The sequence below is a fragment of the Argentina silus genome, assembly GCF_951799395.1.
Source record: "Argentina silus genome assembly, chromosome: Y".
In the NCBI taxonomy this organism is placed as follows: Eukaryota; Metazoa; Chordata; class Actinopteri; order Argentiniformes; family Argentinidae; genus Argentina; species Argentina silus.
Genome location: NC_139654.1, coordinates 21,374,105 through 21,396,216, shown reverse-complemented (window position 1 = coordinate 21,396,216; position 22,112 = coordinate 21,374,105). Strand labels below are relative to the sequence as shown.

Sequence of the window (22,112 nt, the reverse complement as noted above, 5' to 3'; positions counted from 1 at the left end):
GCCTGTGAAATTTAGAGAAGCCCCAGTGCCCCAGGGTTCTTCTATCCGCCAGAGCTGTTGTTATATAAACAAAGGTCCGCCAAGGTCCTCCGTTATACTAGTGTGGCGAGGCCGACAGTCAGAATTCAATCAGAGTGTGAGCTCCGGACGAGGAGAATCTGCTAGAGTATGAAAGCTCCAGTTTTCACTTCGGGGTGGTTTTCAACACACTCAGTCCTGCTCCGGTCCTTCAGGAGTTACGCTCCGCAGCGGGGAATGACCGTTGTACTGCTCCAGGGAGCTCTTTTTATAGTTTGCAATGGGGCTTTCCTTTACCCCCACCCTTTCTTATCTAATTCATTACGTCAGGCATTGAATTCGATCTAGTTCTCAGTCAAGCATAGAATTCTATCTAATTCATTATGTCAGGCACTGAATTCGATCTAGTTCTCAGTCAATCATAGAATTCTATCTAATTCATTACATCACCCTGAATTCGCATTCATGCTTAGTCATGGGCCTAAGGGCACCTGTTGTTATGTCTACTAGACATACTTATCACTCTCCTGCTCAAACTGGACTCAAGGCCACTTCTTATTGTGGACTTCTGCAATTCTATTCTATTTTCGTAACATAATAATCTAGGCCTTTCTCAAAGTTAACATCTAGTACATATGGTATACAATTATCATTAGCCCACATGAATTATACAGTAAAACATTAGTATGATGGCCTACTTCAGCAATCATCTCTGAGTAGGAATTATACAGTCAAACATTAATATGGTGGCCTACCTCAGAAATGATTTCTGAGTAAGAATTATACAGTCAAACATTAATGCATTTGGTTGCCTACTCCAGTATCAGTTAAACCGTTATCACTACGAGGTCCAACCAGATATGTTGACCCGGAGTCATCCACTACATTTATAATTTCTTTTGTTAAGTTTTGCCTTTTGCACATACTTGAACTCATTTATCATTAACCAATTGTATATTTGACTCAACTTATCAGTTACACACATTTGAATCAACTTATCAGTTACACACATTTGAATCAACTTGTCAGTTACACACTTTTGAATCAACTTATCATTAATCAGTTACACACATTTGAATCAACTTGTCATCAATTAGTGGTTATACACTTTTGAATCCTTGTCATCAATCAGTTACACATCAAACTGGGTCATTTCATAGATCAAATCAAGGAAGGACACTTCTCCTCCATAGGCCATTCCTGGTGGGGAATCTAACTGAAAATCCTCTGTGTCTAGAGTAAGAATCGGCAATGGGTCATACCTCTGTATCTCTATGTCATGGGTTAAATCGAAGCTGAAGACTGTTTCAGGAGCCTCCTCGGGGATCCACAGTCCCATCAGGTTTGGCAGGACTGGATCTTCAGGAACCTCAGCCATTGGCTCCAGTATGATCAATTCTGTTTTGGTGAGCGGTGAATATCGGAACTGAGGTGAGCAGGGAGAGCTGTGGGCCTCGTCTAATACCACCCAGTCAGGCTGTATCTCTATCTCTGATAACTCCGGTGAGGTTCCGATGGGCCCTGTGATACTTTTGGTGGTGGTGGCATGACCTCCTTCTTCTCATGCACCCTTCTGCCCCCTGTGGGCCTCTGCACACTGTACTTTGCTTTTTTGCTAGGGGTTTGTATAGTGTCAGGCCTAGGTCTGTAAGCCTCAATCTTGGTGTCTTCTTCCTTCTTTATTAATGCTCTCTTGGTCTTTGAAGTCCCCTTTGTTACTTTTTTGATTGTCATTTTTAAAGTTGATGTTCTGTCAGAAGTGGTCCTGGTAGCTGAAGCTTTCTTTTTTGTGGTTTTCTGAGCTGATGGTTTGTCAGTTGTGACTTGGTAACCTTGGGTGTGGGGTTTAGGCCGGGAAAAGGCCATACTAATCTCGCCCTCGGCGACAGAACGAGTTCACTTGTCTTCATTGATGATGTAACTGCTGATGGCAGCAGCAAGATGAATTCTGAAGTGTACAGAAACATATTGTCAGCCCACGTGAAAGCAAATGCCACCAAACTTTTGCTTCATCATACAGCAGGACAATGACCCAAAACATACTGTCATAGCAACTGGGCCAAAAAATGGAAAGTTGTTGACAGGCCTGGCAGAGCATCACCAGGGAAAATGTGACTTCAGGCAGTTATTGCACGCAAAGGATTGTTGACCAAATACTAAACAAATACTAAACAAATACTAAACACGAGTGCTTAATTTGGAGATTTGATACATCTGTCCCATCACTTTTGGGTACCCTGAAATAGGGGGACTATACATAAAAAGTGTTGTAATTTCTGAATTGCGAAACACATATTTCACAAATAACATCACATAAAAGCTGAGAATTTCTACTTTAACCTCAAAGTAATTGTTTGATTGCAAATCCAAACTTTTGGAGTGTAGAGAAAAAAATACTTCACTCTCCCATTACTTACACAGGCCACTGTATTTGCTGAAGAGAGAACTTCAGGCAAAAAGACCTCAAAACAAACAACTGAAGATAGCTGCAGTACAGGCCTGGCAGAGCATCACAAGTGAACATACCCAGCGTCTGGTGGGGTCAATGGGTCGCAGACTTTAAGCAGTTATTGCATGCAAAGGATTGTCAACCAAATACTAAACATGAGTGCTTTGACCCCATAGTAAGTGTTTGATTTCAAATCCAAACTGTTGGAGTACAGAGCTAAAAGAAGACAAAATGCTTCCTCTTTCCAATACTTATGGAGGGCACTTCATTATAGATCAAAGCCTTATGGCCAGAGCAGAAATCCATTTAGAAATCCATTTACATTTATCCAAAGCGCCTTACAACAATACATTTGTTTAAGTAAGTGAATCATCTATCCAACAGTCATCATAAGACAAAGTAATCAATGCTCACACCAGGGGCCATAGGCAGTCGTAATGCCAGTCGGCTAATTTCTTTTATTATTTTTTTTATTATTATTTATTTATTTTATTAGCAGGAGAGAACTTGTACAGGGGGGGTAGCGGGGATGAAGAGGTCTCTAGGGTTGGGGTTAGGGTTAGTATAGGGGGGGTAGTGAGGGTGAAGCGATCTTTAGGAGGGACTGTTAAGATGTAGCCTGAAGAGATGGGTTTTCAATCTACGGCGGATAATCGGAAGTGACTCTGCAGTCCTGACAGTAGTGGGAAGCTCATTCCACCAGCGGGGCGCCAGGACAGTGAAAAGCCGTGACCGAGTAGCGCGGCCACTGCATCCACGTAGAGGCGGCGGTGCCAGGCGGGCAGCCGAGGTGGACGAGCGGAGTGATCTTGCAGGGGTTTGGGGGCTAACCATTGCTTGCAAGTAGGGAGGGGCTGTTCCCTTTGCCGCCTGGTAGGCAAGCACCAGGGTCTTGAATTTGATGTGAGCTGCTACCGGGAGCCAGTGGAGGGTGCGGAGGAGGGGCGTGACATGGGAGAATTTGGGGAGATTGAACACCAGACGAGCGGCAGCGTTCTGGATGAGCTGCAGAGGCCTGATGGAGGAGGCGGGGAGTCCGGCCAAGAGTGCATTGCAGTAGTCAAGGCGAGAGATTAAGTGTTTGGACCAAAAGTTGTGCTGCTTCTCTGGTGTGGAATGGACGTATCCTTCTGATGTTGTAGAGGAAGAATCTACAGGAGCGTGCTGTCGCTGTGATGTTCACCACACAGGATAAGTGGTTGTCAAGGATCACCCCAAGGTTCTTGGCTGTATGGGAGGAGGTCACAGTAGAGTTTTCTACTGTGATGGAGAAGTCTTGGAGAGGGCAGGCTTTCCCTGGGAGGAAGAGCAGCTCAGTCTTGTCAAGGTTGAGCTTGAGGTGGTGGGCTGACATCCAAGCAGAAATGTCTGCAAGACATGCCGAGACATGTGTTGCCACCTGTGAGTCAGAAGGGGGGAAAGAGAGAAAAAGTTGAGTGTCATCTGCGTAGGTGTGGTAGGAGAAACATTACAGAGCCGAGAGATTTGGCATAGAGAGAGAACAGTAAAGGCCCAAGGACAGAGCCCTGGGGGACACCAGTGGTGAGGGGTCGTGGAGAGGACAGCGATCCTCTCCACGTCACCTGGTAGGAGCGACCGGCCAGGTAGGATGCAAACCAGGAGAGTGCAGAGCCAGAGATGCCCAATTCTGAGAGGGTGGAGAGAAGGATTGGGTGGTTTACTGTGTCAAATGCAGCAGATGGGAGGAAGCTTGAGCGGAGTGGAGAGCCTCCGTCCTCATCATCTATCTGTCAAATACATTCAGCTTCTACTTCTTCTTATCTTCTATCTTCTTATCTAATTTAGCAGACGTTCTTATCCAGGAGAAGACGATACTCAGTGAGGAAATACAATCAGGGGCTTTGCGATATCATAAAAAAAACACCCAGTATCATAAGCCAAACCATTTAAAAGAAAGCACTGCTAACATTCACTCATTAATTGGATAATGTTCTCCAGTATCTGGTGCTTGGGGAAGACTTTTGGCCCTTGATGGGCTGGGGCAATTGGAGGTGAGCAGGCTAATCGTTTCAAAACTCTATGGTGAAGAGTAACTGAACGCTTGACAGTTGCATCACTACCATGTACAAATGAAGAGGAACAGGGGTTGAGTGTGTGAGTATGGTGAAAAGGCGCTCACAGTAGTCGGAGAGAGCGCAGTCCACCAAAGGCCAGACTAGGGATGCAGCGCAGAGAGTTGTAACTCAGGATCCTGGAATACAAAACACACATTCTCCTTCACTTTAAGACATATGATGGAAAATAACAGCTATAACAAGGGAATAGAAATGCAACTTTTCTTTATCATCAATATTTGCAGCTAGAGAGAGCTTTGAGAGAAGTCAGAATATACTGTATGCAATATACTTTCGTCATCTTTCCACTTCCATGCTGTTAGCCTTCCTCTGCGCTGTCTTTAGATGCATGCATTGTAAGAGTGAGGTTTGAGGGTGGGAGTGTTGACAGTGCTTACAGTGTCGTGAGCTGTCTCATGTTGGCGAAGGAGGAGTTGGTCAGAGAGTTGATCTTGTTGTTGCTCAGATCTCTGGAAGGAAACAGATCATATATTGCTACATTACACATTACAGTGAGACTGCACACATGAAATACAGCTAGCTAGACAGACATATAGAGAGATGGACAGACGGACAGGCGGACAGGCGAACTGACAGACTCACACTAGCTGTAGGTATTTGAAGGCAGACAGTTCCTTTGGCACCACACTGAACTGGTTTCCATCCAGGTACCTGACAAGAGAGAATCAGTTCAATACACTTTTCTCACATGCATGTGTGTGCACGTGTGTGTGGCTGTATGTATACATGTGTTCCTCTGTGTGTGTGAACTCCTTGGAGCAGTGTGTAGGAAAGTTCCAGACCCATCTCTCCCCTCCCATTGAAACATGCTCATTAAAATGTCCTCCTGCTCCCCTCTGGTCCTGTGGACAGTCCTAGCATGCATGCACACACAAACACACACTGTGTCTAAGAGAATAACTACAAGGTTTATTTACTCTCTCTCTCGCTGATATCCTAAGGTATATACCATCGACACTTGGTGCCAGTCTGTTCCTGTTTAAGTCATATGAGGTTGGATGACAGTTGTGAGTTGACTGTTTGTTGCAATGCCATGTGTTTTCCTTTGTCAGTATGTGTGTGTGTGTGTGATACAGTATGGTTGAGGTATGAGGAGGAACTCACAGTTCAGTGACGTTTCTGGGGATGCCTTATGGTAAATTTAAAGACAATATAAGGGTTGTAATCCCAAACCTAGGGGAAAAGGTCACCAGATGGTCCTGGAACATCTCAGAAGGGGTGAGATCAGATAAGTGGGGGTTGACTAGAGGGTATGAACACAATGGAGTACAATAGATCAAAGCTGCAGAAACAGGATAGATGAGTAATAAACACAGTTGTAAACAGCCAGGACAAAAGGCTTTAGAAAATAGCCTAGGTCAATTGATCTCTCAAGTAGACTGACAGACGCCAAGTCAAAGGGGGAGTAGCCCCTGGATGACGAAATGTAGTTCTTAAATATCATTGGTATAAGTAGACAGGAATTTGAATGAAGGGCGTTGACCTGTGTGATGTTTATAAAAGGACAGGTAATGGAAGTGAAAGGGGTTCAACTTTGCAAACCTGACCCGGCTTCGTTCTCTGTGAATAAAGTCTCTGGATGAATCAACAGCTCTGGTTAACGGTATTTTATTTCAAAATACTATGACTTAAATTCTACTACATATTTGGCGTCACGAACAGGATGGATAGATAAGGCTCGCATCGTGAATTATCGTTGAGGAGGGACTCCGACGATTTATATAAATTAATGAGCTCAAAAAACAAGATAAGCAGAATTCCTGCTTTAGTATAGGAAATTTGTATAAGTCGTTCTGGATTTCCAGCCTCCACAGTAAGAAACGAGCATTAGTCTTACCCATAAAGAACCAAATTTAGGATTTGAACTAGAGCTGTTGAGGATTTCAGAAAATGTGCATGCCGTAATTGTTGATACCTGTAAATAAGTTAAAGCCCAAAGAGTGGGTCACATGTGCAAAATTCCGTGGTTACCGCTGTGATATTAAATAAATATCACAGGTCAGCTCGGGCGGAAGAGCTTAGGATAACGCCAAATTAGATCAATATTTCAGGTCTGCTCGGGTGAATTTATGTTATGAAAATATGTAAATTCATGGTTACCGCTGAAATTGAAATTGATTGATTTGGGGCTGGACGGTAAGCTAAAGAGTTAGAGCGATATTACAGGTCTGAATCGGGTGTAAATTAATCTGTGGTTACCGCTCTCATATTTTATAAATATTAGAGGTCAGCTCGGGCAGATTGTTACATGGTTACCGCTGAAATATCGTTGTTGTGTAGTTTAAGGGGAATATAACCCTAACCCTAACCCTAACCCAGAGTACAGAATAATGAGAATATAGTATGATATACAGTATATTTGTGTATACGGAATTGGAAGAAAGCCATCGGTGCCTCTTAAAGGAAACGTAAGATACTTCTTGTAAAAGCCAAATAATCAAAAGTAAGAATTGGGACAGACATTAACGTGAAAACGGGAAGACCGCCATCTTGAAACGTCATTCGAGTTGGACGGTATTATTGTAAAAGGGGGAGGGAATCAACTGAGTATTGTAACAATAGACTCCACAGTGGTTTAGGATGAATGAATGAATGAATGAATGAATAAATAAATAAGATAGAATAATAATATTTTATTATATAAGTATATGCTGAGTGAAAGTGATTCTTAATTGAAGAGATTCTTGTCTAAGCTCACACTGATTTAATTCACATTCTAGGCACACACACACACACACACACATACCCCACATTCACACCCACTCTACACACACATACCCCTCCCCCTCATCCCCACTCAAACACATACACACACACACACACACACACACACACACACACACATCGTATATATACTCACACTCACACACACTTACACACATACACACACACACATCTTATATACTCACACACACATCACACTCACACACATAGACACACACACCCACACACACATCTTATACTCATACACACATCACACACTACTCTCATACATAAATTACACACATAGACACATACACATAACTATACCAATATAGACACACACTCGTTCATACATTGTCATACCTACAACTACATTCTCAAGTACACATACATACATGCAAGTACACAGGTGTTGGTTATATCTATATTTGATTCCCAGGGTGTAAGACACCAATTGTGATTAGGATATCTCAAGCTGATTCCAAAGCTGTTTCTTAACTTATTTCTTTAATTTTAAAGTGATATCCTAGATAACCAATAATACAATATTGTTCTCTTTTGATAAATTACAGAAAAGTTTAAGACATTTTAAAATAACCCTAAGAATAATTAATGCTAAAGGAAAATAAAAGGAAAAATGGAGAAAGGGATTACCATGGTAACTCCAGTAGAAATATTAGAGAATAAAAACCCTCTTTTAAATAACCAAATAAAAGAGATGTCAGAAAAATGGGAAAAACTAACCAGTAAGAATTATACGAAGTGGCCAAAAGAAGGGACATTTGATGTTGCAGTGGGTAAGGAAATGGGAACACTGATAAGAAACCCCAAAACTTGAGTAAATTCAAAAAAGAGAGAAATAGATATGTTGAAATTGTTCAAAACAGAAGGAGAAGCAATGTTAAAAGAAGAGAAGGGAAGTGAAGTGAGAAGGGGATCTAGAAGCCCCATAGAGCTTGATTGTTATGCAGGATTAGAAAAAGGTGTGTGGAGGTCAGAGTCAAGGCAAGAGAAGAGGACTAAACCATTGGAAGCCGGAGTAAGAGAGAGAGGAAAAGGGAAGGAACCAATCGCACGCCGAACAGAGAAACAGCTATACAGCACACCCAGAGATGAGGGAGCAACCACCTGGGGACCCGGAGATGACCCAGGAGATGACCCAAGAGATGACCCGAGGTCCGGTGACGAGGAACAGGAGGAGAGGAGGTCTGGGATAAGCCAGAGGGAGATAGACCAAGTACAAACAATAGATGAAATAATTAGTGACTGGAAAGAAAATATTAGGAGAAGACATGAGGAAAGATCCAGGACTACTGAACGAGAGTTGAGGGATAGGGGAAAGATAGGTCACCCAGATAGATATCATTGCCCCATTCTGATAAAAGGAAATCAAGGACACTATGTGCCCTGGGGTATGCAGGATGTGCAGGGAATAGTTAGCGGATTACTTAACATACATGATGGAGCAGGTAAAGGGATTAGAAGCCTTGAGGAAGAGACTGCAGGGAAACTGCTGGCGGTGGGAGACCTCATAGCCCTGTTGGCCAAGGTACTGGGGGTGGCAAAGATGGAAGACGTTCTCATAAGCTGTGGACTGGAAGGAGCAAAGGACAATGCCAGAGCCGATGGGATGTCATTTGACCAGACCAGAAATGAGAGGTGGACAACCCTGAGAGAAGAATATCCACAAAGGATGGATATTAAGACCCTGAAGGGAGACCCACTGGGAGAGACTGAGGATCCTGCCACATACCTGCACCAGCAACCAAAGAAGTGGAAACTAGAGACTGAAGTAGACCCAGAGGGAGACCCACTGATGACAACTCTGTTCAGAACCGCAGTGGTAGATGCCATGTCCCCTCCGGTGAAAAGCAGGTTAGAGGATGTGGTGGGACTCACGTCCAAAACACACAAGGATGAGTCAAGGCTAAAGGAGCAAGAAAAGGGGGACCAGAGAAGGTTAACACAGCTCCAGCTGGGGGAACTCACAGAACGAAAACAAGGCGTAATGGGCGCCGAAACCAAGAAACCAGCTCCATACAGAGCCACACCAGAACCACTTCCAGTGCTGAGACCTCAGGGACAAGAGCAACCCACCGTACCTGTAGTTCAGGTGTATACCCAGCAGCCCCAGCAGTTTAAGCCAGGGAAAAGCAGAAAGAGACCCCAAGGACGGTTCCAAAGAACAAACCCAAAAGGTCCATCTGACATGTGCTGGCGATGTCAAACATCAGGACATTTCCAAAGGGATTGTACTAATCCGAAATCGAGGGAGAATAGTAAACAGGGCTATAGTCAGCAACAGCAGAGGCCTCCACAAGGACCGGCCAATCCATATAGGGGACTAAATTATGGTTACTAGCTTCCAGTATTAACCACAGAAGCTGATCAAGAACCAATGCTGTAGGTTCAAATAGAAGATAGGAGACAGAGCCACAACCCTGCCCATACTGATCTCTGACCAGACTCCGGTGAATCTCTTGGGGAGGGATGCATTATGCATGCTGGGGATGAAAATATGGTGTTCCCCAGAAGGTGTATATGTAGATAATATGGCAATAAAGATACAAGAAATACCAATAACTGCAAGCGCAAATGATTACTGGTTAGGGGAAATAAATCATGAAATAGAGCAAAATTGGTTAAAATGGAGAAAATATATTGAAGCCCAATTGCCAGATGCAAGGAGACCACGATTTGACTTAAATTACAACTCCTGCCAAGAACAAATCTGGCAGGAGCAAACCAAAAATCTGGTTGTCCCATTAATGTCACAATATATTATAGGGGAAAACAGGGAGCAGCTATACAAATAGATGAATTAGAATTCGTACAAAAGTGGTATAATATACCTAATGCTGCTCATCATGGGTCATTAATGGTAAATAAAGGGTATAGAGCAAGAGTTTTGGGACCTATGATGAGAACCGCATTAAAAAGTAAATGGAAAGAAACAAGTAACCCATTGATAAAACATTCTGCGGATAAGGAATTCATAAAATAATATATACCACAGGAAGTAGCCATATTGGTTAAACGACAGGGTCAGATGAAAGAAAAGTCAGATAATCAATTAAATAGAACCAATAACGCAACTAGAGGATATAATACGCATGCATCGGATTGCAGGGCCGTTTGAGCAAGCCATGTGGCTCCGAAGGGGGTCGAAGGTAGACTCTACGGGATTGTGGAGATCATATGAGGGTACTATAGTAGCGCCTACTGGACTACTGGGGATTTTGATCACTGGTGCGCATGGTTTTGACCATTGCGCAAGGGGGGAAGTTGTGAGAAAGATAAAAATCCAAGGGTATTGGGCACCCTATGTACAGGCAATGGTAGAAAATGCATTTAAACTTATAGACTAATTAATTAAAAACATTTAAATTACAAATTCGGTAATGGACTATGTAGACATGATAAAAAAGGTCATTGGGAAAAGATACATGCTTGTTGTTACAGATAGATTCAGCAGATGGGTAGAAGCAAGGAACAGGGGTTACATTTTTAACGAGAAGTAATACCCAGATTTGGAATAAATAATAAGATTAGCTCAGATAACGGTGCAGTATTTATTCAGAAAACTGTGAAACAAGTCATACAGCAGTTGAGAATAAAGCAAAGATTGGGTTGTGTCTACCATTCACAATCACAAGGAATGGTAGAATGAATAAATGGTACCCTCAAAACAAAGCTGAATAAGATATGTGCCAGCGCAAAGCTTAATTGTGTAAATGCCTTGCCACTTGTATTAATGAATTATCGCATGCAGACTAACAGAAACACGCATTTAACACTGCATGAAATGCTTACGGGTCGACCCATGCCAGTGCTAACAATACGAGGACCTTACAAAGGACCACCGCTTGAACAACGCCAGATAGAATTGAAACAATATATGAATTGATTAACTGAGATACACAAAGTTATATGTTCACAGGAAAAAGACAAGCAGCTGGAGCCGGAGACACCCCTGCCCAATCCGAGAACTCCAGGAGACCAGGTGTACATCAAAGTCTTCAGAAGGAAATTGAACGAGCCAAGGAGAGAGGGACCGTACAAGGTAGTGAGAGCCACCCCCACTGCAATACAAGTTCGAGGGAGCCTAACCTGGTACCACTAGAACCACGGCACCAGGGTCCCGAGGCAAGAACTCAGGCAAACCAGAGAAGAAGACGAAGGAATGGGTGAGATCGTACAGGAGCACAGAAGAAATGAGGGCACAGACTTTGGGAAATTAGACTGGTTTGACAACATCCTAGGATCATGGGGAGGAATGTTGGCGAGAATGGGAATAATGGTTGTGATAGTGATTACAGTGTTAGGATTAATATTTTGTTGTATAATGCCTGTTTTGAGATCCTTTTTTATACAGAGCACAATTAAGCAGATGAGTGTAACCAGAGAGATAGCTCCGATGGCACTCAACAAAATGGGAGGACAACAAGACCTATATCCTGTTCTCGACTGGGGAGGCAGCGGTGGGTCTTCTGCCCCCTCATCCGATGATGACGAGATCGTCTAGACTCCCAGCCAGGACTAGCAAGCACTAACAGCTACACCTACTTGGGAGGAACATGGCTCAATCATCAAGGAAGACGAAACCCTGGCCATACAAGGACTATATTCCCTTTGGAATATTGACAATTTGAATGGACATTGATGTGTTTTAAAGTGTTATGTGTAACAATTATTGTGTGTAGTACTGATAGAATGACCATGTTGAATGTATGCATAGAGACACAATGGGATGGCCATGGATCAGAGACAGGGGATGGTCCCCTGTGTTGGACATAAAGTCCCATTATAGGTTGATGTGTTGTGTGTTGTTTTACTTTTTATTAACAATTTGTGTAGTCATTTAAATGTGTAGGAAGTTGTTGCTCATGGGGACGGGTGCTCATTTGCAGACCTGTAAAGTGGTTGCTCAATGATGATTGGATAAGGTGAGAACCGTGGGGGAATTTTCCCAAATACAAGGATGGGTTTTTCGCCCCCACCTGTAAAGGAGGCGTGTCCCCAGGAGCTAATAGAATGTCATACTGTTGATGCCATACAGGTTATGTTTACTTCTGTGAGTTGCCTATGTATATTGTCTTGAAATCACTTGTATGTTTTATTAGTGTATCATTTACAACTCATTAATATAGGATGTGGGACTATTAAGTCCCAAAGGGGGGAATATATGGTAAATTTAAAGACAATATAAGGGTTGTAATCCCAAATCTAGGGGAAAAGGTCACAAGGACACCAGATGGTCCTGGAACATCTCAGAAGGGGTGAGATCAGATAAGTGGGGGTTGACTAGAGGGTATGAACACAATGGAGTACAATAGATCAAAGCTGCAGAAACAGGATAGATGAGTAATAAACACAGTTGTAAACAGCCAGGACAAAAGGCTTTAGAAAATAGCCTAGGTCAATTGATCTCTCAAGTAGACTGACAGACGCCAAGTCAAAGGGGGAGTAGCCCCTGGATGACGAAATGTAGTTCTTAAATATCATTGGTATAAGTAGACAGGAATTTGAATGAAGGGCGTTGACCTGTGTGATGTTTATAAAAGGACAGGTAACGGAAGTGAAAGGGGTTCAACTTTGCAAACCTGACCCGGCTTCGTTCTCTGTGAATAATGTCTCTGGATGAATCAACAGCTCTGGTTAACGGTATTTTATTTCAAAATATTATGACTTAAATTCTACTACAGCCTTTGGGCAGCGCACGCAGGTGCTTGTTACTGCAGCGCACCACTGTCTCCAGACAGGTACACTCACTGGGACACTGAGGCCTGGGCATACAGCTAGTCTCCTCATGACCTGAGAGAGATGGAGAGAGACAGAGAGAAACGGGGAAAGATGGGGAGAGAGAGAAGGAAAGAGAGAAATAGTTCAAAGAGAGAGAGAGAGTGAGAGAGAAAGAGATGAACCCAGATGAAGAGTAAGGGAAAGTGAAAGACAAAGAGATAAATAAATCAAAACAACATCATAAGTAAAGAGATAATTAAGAGGAGGGAGAGAAAAGTATTGTAACGTCTCGTCCTGTTTCTTAGTTTGTGTGTGTCTTTGTTTCATGTTATTCATTCATTGTTTCCTGTTTATTTTTGTCTTACTCACTTTGTCTCTCGTTTCAGACACTTCACCGCCCGCCCTTGTGTGTTTCCCGCCTGTGTGATTGTCTACCCCGCCCTGATTGGCTTCACCTGTTCTTCATCATCCTTCCCTGTGTATTTAGTCTGTGTGTTCCCCTGTTTCTGTGCCAGTTTGTCTTTGTACCTTTGTGTCATACGTCCCAGCATTTCCTAGTGATAAGTATTCCTGTTTTTTGATCTCCTAGTGTGTTTCTGACTTTGCATTTTATCAGATTATCTGCCTGCCTTTTTGTACTGTCTACCTGTGTACCAAACCCTGCTTTGCCTACCCCCTTCCTGGATTATCTGCCTACCCACTGCCTATCTGTGTACCGAACCCTTCTGAAAGTAAAGACTATTCTATTGGATTTAAGTTCTTGTCTCCGAGTCGTGCGTTTGAGTCCTTTGCCTGAGTACTCCTGCCATTACAAACATACACTTGTCAGACACTAATGTGATATTGAACAGAGAAGGCTGAAGCACAAAGACAAGGCTAACATTCATTCTTAGCAGCATGCTGCCTCACTGGTCAATACAGCAAACAGCTCAATACTAGTACTCATGGTGCATCGATCAGCAGCTTAGGAACTGCTGAGTGGGAATCCACTTGCTAAACAAAGGAACAAAAGACTTTCACAAAAATAAGTCATTACGGAATTGTATTTCAACCGCCGTTTGACTTTGAATCAAAGTCTCTGGGAAGTTTTGGTGAGGGTAGAATATTGAGTTCAAACACTTTCAGTCCTGTCCAGACTGGTCATTAGATTAGATTAGATTAGATTCAACTTTATTGTCATTGTGCAGAGTACAAGTACAGAGACAACGAAATGCAGTTAGCGTCTAACCAGAAGTGCAAAATAGCAGAAAGTGCAATGAACAGTATTTACAGGTAGTGCAATATGAGCAGTAAGTAGTGCAGTATAATATAAGTAGTGCAGTGTAAGCAGTATATGAGTAGCATTAGCATTATAGCAGAGTAAATAAGTTACAGTATGAACAGTGTAGCAGCATATGAACTGTATAGGTAATGCAGTCTAGCAGTATATATATGTATTAACAGTAACATGAGGTAGATAGCAGAATAAATATAAATATGGAATGCCGTATGAACAGTATAAACAGGTATGTACAGTATGTGCAGAGTATTAACAGTAGTATTAACCCTCATATTGTCTTCACTTTTTGGACCCTTTGGAAGTCTTCGGGTCAAATTGACCCGGGACATTATTGGGGCTTTAAAAGCAATACAAAAATACAAATTTCCATTCAAAACTCTTTAACATATATTGTCTTTATCTCAATTCCAAACAATATAGATAACATGTATGATTAATATTTGCAATTAATCTCTGCTAGATCATATATAACAGTGGAAGTGTAATTCGTTTTTTGTGATAAAGTTATAATTTATGTAAAAAATCTGCTATAATAAGGACTTGGGTGGAATGCTTATCTCTGAAAAGTTGAAATGAAACAATGTTTTCATTGATGTTTATTATTTTTGAGGAGATATTCTCATTTGATTTTCATCTTTATCTTATTATAATCAAAGCTGTGAAAAGCAAATACAGGTGATGAACGACAATAGAAACACGAGAACCAAACTTAGATCGATTTAGTCACTGGATATGAAATACATCTCTCAGAAATGTCTCAAAAATAATTTGAGATGATTTACAATAAATAGAAACACAAAACATGAACGAAATGTACACTGCTTTATTCACTGTCAATGAAATACAGTACACTGAAAAATACATCTTTCAAACAATTCTGAAATAATATTGGATACATACAATTTGAGACTATGTGTACTACAGATGTACTTTTAGCAGTTTCTGCATGTGGTTTGTGTCTTTGAGTCCTTTGAGGGTTCACACACCTCGCTGTGCTTCCTCTTGTTGCCACCAGCTGCAATCTAGAATAATGAAAATACTTTATTAGTTCAGGATTTTTTTCCCACCACATCTTCTAATAGTCAATTTCAATTTGACCCACATACATACAGAGATACTCAGAAACATACACACACACACACACACAGATACATGCACACAAAAACAACAACAACAACAGGACACTTACTTCAGGCACTGGAGGTTGTGGTTGTGTGGGTCGTGCAGGTGGGACAGCAGGAGCCTCCTCCACCCTCCTCACTATGGCTAGAGAAGCTGGGTTCCTGGGCACATGTTGTCTCCTCTGTATGTGCGGTGTCACCAGTGCTCATAAGCATCACATTTTTGCCCTTTTTGGGTATGTAGGATACCAGGGCCATGTTGGCCGTAAACACAAAGTGGGAGGAATGGACTGGCCTGTTCTTTACAGTTAGAAGCTGAGGTGGGAGCTCTGTCTTATTTTTTCTGACTGTTCCACCCATTGTCAGCTTTCTTTTGAGAAGTTCCTGTCCCGGGCTGTACGATGTGAAAAAATTATCCCAAGTGATGTTGTGGCCACTGAGGCCCTGTGACATATCCAGTACCACCCGTGTCCCCTGGTGTCTCTCAGGGTCTCCTCCCTCTGGCTTCCCAGAATGTTTTGTAACAACATTGTGCAGATTCTGTGTGTGTGTGTGTTTGTATGTGTGTGAGTGAGTGTGTGTGTGCATGTTTCTGTGAGTCTGTGTGTATATGCGGGTCAAATTGACCCGAACACCTTGTGAAGGACATAAATGTGAAGGGGGGGTGTAGCATGTGCACTCAATGATTTTTTTTTCTTTTACATGTTCTTCACAGTAAATAAGCCAAGGCCATGGAGTTTCAGGTTGAAAAAATGTTTCCTTGTATATTTTTTCTTCAAGTAAAAATTTAAAACGGGTCAATTTGACCCGAAGACCACAGAAGGGTTAAGAAAATATAAGGATATGTGCATTATGTGCATTATGAACAGTATAAACAGTATGGACAGATATGTACAGAAGAGCAGTGGTATTGAGTAAGAGCAGGGGAGGGGAGTGATAGTGCAATTGTCCGGGTGGGGGGTTGCAGGGGTTGCAGGGGTAGTTGGTTGTCAGGTAGGTGCAGTGTTCGAGTTCAGTAGGGTGACAGCCGCAGGGAAGAAGCTGCCTCTGAACCTGCTGGTTCGGGTGCGGAGAGACCTGTAGCGCCTCCCGGAGGGGAGTGGGGTGAAAAGTCTGTGGTTGGGGTGAGAAATGTCCTTGACGATGCTGCGTGCCTTACGCAAGCATCGTTTGCCCTAGACAGCTTCGATGGAGGGGAGTGAGGAACCGGTGATGCGTTGGGCAGTTTTCACCACCCTCTGCAGTGCTTTCCGGTCAGATGCCGAGCAGTTACCATACCATACTGTGACACAGTTGGTAAGGATACTCTCGATGGTGCAGCGGTAGAAGTTCACCAGGATCTGAGGAGACAGATGTACCTTCTTTAGTCTCTTCAGGAAGAAGAGACGCTGGTGAGCCTTCTTTATCAGGGTGGAGGTGTTGAGGGTCCAGGAGAGGTCCTCAGAGATGTGGACACCCAGAAACTTGAAGCTGGTGACTCGCTCCACCTCAGTCCCGTTGATGAGGATGGGGGTGTGTGCGCCAGCTTTAGACTTCCTGAAGTCCACAATGAGCTCTTTGGTCTTCCTGGTGTTGAGAGCCAGGTTATTTTCGTTGCACCACACTGTTAGGTGCTGGACCTCCTCCCTGTAGGCCGACTCATCGTTGTTGCTGATGAGACCAATCACCGTTGTGTCGTCTGCAAACTTAACAATGGTGTTTGAGCCATGTACAGGTGTGCAGTCGTAGGTGAAGAGGGAGTAAAGGAGGGGGCTCAGCACACAGCCTTGTGGAACGCCGGTGTTCAGAGTGAGGGTTGAGGAGGTGTGGTTGTGAAGCCTAACAGACTGCGGCCTGTTGGTTAGGAAGTCTAGAATCCAGTTGCAGAGGGAGGGGTTGATGCCCAGTTGCCTGAGTTTGGAGATCAGTTTGGAGGGGATGATGGTGTTGAATGCTGAGCTGAAGTCAATAAACAGCATTCTCACATAAGAGTTAGTCTTGTCGAGGTGGGACAGGGCGGAGTGAAGTGCCGTTGAAATGGCATCCTCTGTACTCCTGTTCTGCCGGTAGGCGAATTGAAAGGGGTCCATTGTGGGTGGTAGGCAGGTCTTGAGTTGAGCTAAGACCAGCCTCTCGAAGCACTTCATGATGATGGGCGTGAGTGCCACTGGTCGGAAGTCATTTAAGCTCGTTGCAGTGGAGTGTTTTGGCACCGGCACGATGGAGGTGGTCTTGAAGCACGCGGGGACAGCTGCTTGGGCTAGGGACAGGTTGCATATGTCAGTCCAAACCTTAGTCAGCTGCACAGCGCAGGCCCTGAGGACGCGTCCGGGGATCCCATCAGGACCAGCAGCCTTGCGTGCGTTAGTCCTGCTCAGTGCCGCACACACGTCGGTGGGAGATAGAGTGAGGGGCTGGTGATCCGCAGGGAGCACAGCCTTGATGGCCACCTCCTTGTTGTCCCTGTCAAAGCGGCCATAGAAGTGGTTCAGCTCATCAGGGAGGGAGGCGTCGACGGAGAGGGGTGAGGTGTTAGTTGGTTTATAGTCTGTGATGGCCTGGATGCCCTGCCACATGCGTCGGGGGTCAGAGTTGTTCCTGAAGTGATCCTCTATCCTCAGCTTGTGTTTGTGCTTGGCCTTTTTGATGCCCCTCTGCAGGTTAGCCCTGGATGAGCTATAGGCCCGAGCATCCCCTGATCTGAAGGCAATGTCGCGTGCGTTCAGCAGGAGTCGGACCTCACTGCTCATCCATGGCTTCTGATTAGGGAAAGTGGTGATCCGCTTGAGTGTGGTGACACTGTTGATGTTAGAATTGATGTAATCCAAAACAGAGGAGGCATATGAATCAATGTCCGTGTGGGAGTCATGGGTGGCCTGAGTGGCAAACACACCCCTGTCAGTGTTTCCAAAACGCTGCTGGAGCGCTGAGTCCGCTCCCTCTGGCCAGACCTTGACTGTCCTCACTGTAGGTTTCACTCGTTTGATGAGTGCTGAGTACTTGGGCAGTAGGAACAATGAGAGGTGGTCTGATTGACCTAGGTGGGGGAGGGGAACGGCTTTGTACGCATCAGCCATGCTGGTGTATACTTGGTCCAATGTCCTGTCTCCTCTGGTGGGGCATGAGACATTTCGGTGGAATTTGGGCAGTACAGTCTTTAAGTTGGAGTGATTGAAGTCACCCGCGACAATGAAGGCTGCCTCGGGATGCAGAGTCTGTTGTTTGCTAATGGCAGCATGCAGTTCTTTCATAGCAATCTTAGCATTAGCATCCGGGGGGACATAGGCTGCCGTGATAACAGTTGACGTGAACTCTCTGGGCAGATAGAAAGGTCTACACTTAACCATGAGAAACTCCAGGTTAGCTGAGCAGTGACTCTCGGTGATGGTAGTGTCCGTGCACCACGTCTTGTTTACATAAATGCACAACCCTCCACCTCTGGTCTTACCGGAGTCGCCTGCTGTTCTGTCTGCTCGGGGAACGTAGCGACCTGCTATCTCGATAGCGTTGTCGGGAACCTCGCTGTTGAGCCAGGTTTCAGTGAAAACCATGACGTTACATTCCTTAATCCATTTGTGGGTGATGATCCGCAGCCGCAGTTCATCCATCTTGTTTGCCAGGGAACAAACATTTGCAAGGAAAAGGCTAGGTAGTGAGAGTCGGTGTGGAGTTAGCTTTAGCCTAGCTCTCAGCCCACCTCGGCTCCCTCGCCTGTGTTTTAGTTTCCGAGCCGGTCTGGGGCCTCTTCCGGTCGGTGTAGCGGAGTTAGCTGGACCCGCTGTTTTGGTAATCTCGGGTATATCGTTGATAAAGATGACTGGAGTGCCGGAACCGATGTCCAGAAGTTCTTGTCGGCTGTACGATATGTACGCTAAACTGTTTTTAGCGAGAATACTTAAGATAAACAAGCAAATGACTACTAATTCGCAAACTCTGGAGAGACACCGAGCGTCGCGATGCATGCGCGCCGCCACCTTGGTCATCCCAGGCCAAACACAATGGAGGCCATTCATAGATGTTTATCTCCCTTTAAAGGGACAGTTCAGACATTTTTGATAACTACAAAAATGGTCTGATCCATTGTTTGACATGTTGTGTAGATCATGCCACAATCCACAAGATCCAAAGAAAATAGGAGAAATGAAAACCATCTACTGCAACTGCACCACATTAGTGTGTGTGTCTGTGTGTGTGTTTACCCTCTCTTACCCTCTTCACAGCGGAAGTCTGGCAGTGCTACATCTTGTAGCGGGATCTCTTTCAGGAAGGCGGGGCGTTGGCAGCGAGGGTTACCAGTGACAATCTTCTTGCTTCTCAACCAATCACCAAGCCAGGCCAGACGGCAGTCACAGTTGAAGGAGTTAGCCAGCAAGTTACTGAGTTTGGAAGGAGAGAGAAAATAATGATTTCAATAGAAATAGGTTAATGACACTGTTAGACTTGATGGTCAGTGATCGAAAACTCTATACCTAGATGTCTGCCTCTTTTTGTTATTGCTTTTTACCCAGAGACTCATTGAGACCTTGGGAAACAGAGGTGTGGAACTCTAGCTAATCAATCACCTTCATTGATCAACGACTGTGGTGATAGCAGCCTTGGAGAAAAATTCAAGTGTATGTGTGGGGGTCTTACAGGGTGGAGAGGGTCTGCAGTGTGTCAAAAGCCCCAGGTGTAATGGTGGTCAGCTGGTTGTCATAGAGAGACAGCAGACGGACGTTGTACAGCCCAATTAAACTGTTGTTATGGATACAGCTGATGCGGTTGTTCCGCAGCATTCTGGAACGGAGGAAGCAGAATAACTGTCATAAATATGAGTATATTGGTTTGATATACATACAATATGAATTGTGACACTGGAGGCACCATTTCTGTTAGTGTGTGTGTGTGTGTGTCTGTGTGTCTCACTCACAGCATGCGTAACCCCTCCAGGCCTTTGAACATTCCACTGCGGACCTGGTCAATCTGATTGGCTGTGAGGTGGAGCTCGTTCACTGATTGCGCCCCATCAAACGCCCCGTCCTCGACCTCTGTGATCTGATTGTTACTCAGATTACTGGGGGAAAAAAGAAAGATAACATCGGCAAGGTTTATGGGAATAAAAGAAGAGAAATACCAGGACGCAGAAATGCAGCCAGTAACCTACGACTACCTTGCTGATGATATAAAACAGACATGGTATGTCATTGTGAAGCTGATGTTACTGTAACAACAAAGGCATACTGTACGTCCACACTACAGTCATGAGAAAAAGTTAGGACACCCCCCAAAATATTAAGTTATTCTCTTAAAAATATGGACATATCAATATGTTATCTTCTTTCTAACAATGTCTATAGATAAAGGGGATGTAATTGAACAAAAAACTATGAAAATGTAACTTTGTAATCATTTATTTAACGAAAAATTAACAATAATGCCAATTCCTACTGAGGAAAAAGTTAGGACACCCTATGCCCTAATAGCTAGTATTGCCCCCCTTGGCTGAAATAACCTCAATTAGACGTTTCTTATAACTGTCTACAGGTCTCTGACATCAATTGGGAGAAAGTTTTTCCCACTCCTCCTTGCAGAATTCTTTCAGCTGTGTGATGTTCGAGGGGTGTCTTGCATGCACAGCCAGTTTCAAATCAATCCACAGCATCTCAATAAGATTAAGATCCGGGCTTTGACTTGACCATTCCAGAACTCTCAATTTATTTTTCTTGAGCCATTCCTTGGTAGATTTACTGGAATGTTTTGGGTCATTGTCATGTTGCATGGTCCACATCTGCTTCAGCTTCAACTTTCGAACAGATGGTCTCACATTTTCCTCAAGCACCCTCTGATACAATACAAAATTCATAGTGGATTCTATGATGGTGAGCTGACCAGGCCCTGCTGCAGAAAAGCAGCCCCAAACCATGACATTTCCACCCCCATGCTTCACAGTTGGTATGAGGTTCTTGTTCTCAAATGCTGTCTTGGTTTTGCGCCAAACATGTCTACTCTTACTGTGCCCAAATAGTTCAACTTTGGATTCATCTGTCCAAAGCACATTGTTCCAGAAGTTCTGGTCTTTCTCTAGGTGTTCTCTGGCAAACTTTAGTCTTGCCCTGATGTTTTTTTTTGACAGCAGGGGTTTCCTCCTTGCACACCTCCCATGTAATGCAAACTTGTTCAGTCTCTTTCTTATGGTGGATGCATGTACTTTGACATCAATTGTGGCAAGAGATACCTGTAGGTCTCGTGATGACATTCTGGGATTGTTGGAGACTTCTTTAAGCATCTTTCGGTCAGCTCTTATGCTGAACTTGCTTGGGCGGCCTGACCTGGCCATGTTGGTGGTGGTTTTAAATGTTCTCCACTTGTAAATTATTTTCCGGACAGTGGAATGGCCAATTTCGAATAGTTTGGAGATCTTTTTATATCCCTTCCCAGACTCATATGCATCTACAATTTTTCTTCTGAAGGCCTCAGAGAGCTCTTTTGATCTCGCCATGGTGATGCAACTCACTTCAACAATCAAGAGCAAACCAAACTAAATATCTGAGGCTTAAATAGGACAGGCTCCTCCAAAATCCTCTGTAACGATGTTCTAATCATTTGCACCTGATGTGGTGCTCTTTATTATAATTTTAGGCATTTTAAGTGGAACTAAATGTGGGGGTGTCCTAACTTTTTCCTCACAAGAAGATTGCATTTCTATTAATTACATTTTACCAATCATTTTTTAAATAATTTGTTTC

General features: G+C 43.7%; 1 protein-coding gene across 1 annotated transcript in view; it reads right to left on the bottom strand.

Moving 5' to 3' along the window:
- LOC310823653 (slit homolog 1 protein-like) overlaps positions 1-22,112 on the bottom strand; it is a gene marked incomplete at both ends in the record, with an annotated part of 87,639 nt that overhangs the window by 5,503 nt on the left and 60,024 nt on the right. Inside the window, 8 exon segments of the mRNA XM_083696533.1 lie at positions 4,608-4,679; positions 4,941-5,012; positions 5,146-5,214; positions 5,668-5,692; positions 12,970-13,080; positions 19,597-19,763; positions 20,020-20,163; positions 20,297-20,440. Coding sequence (XP_083552659.1) covers positions 4,608-4,679; positions 4,941-5,012; positions 5,146-5,214; positions 5,668-5,692; positions 12,970-13,080; positions 19,597-19,763; positions 20,020-20,163; positions 20,297-20,440 — 804 coding nt within the window.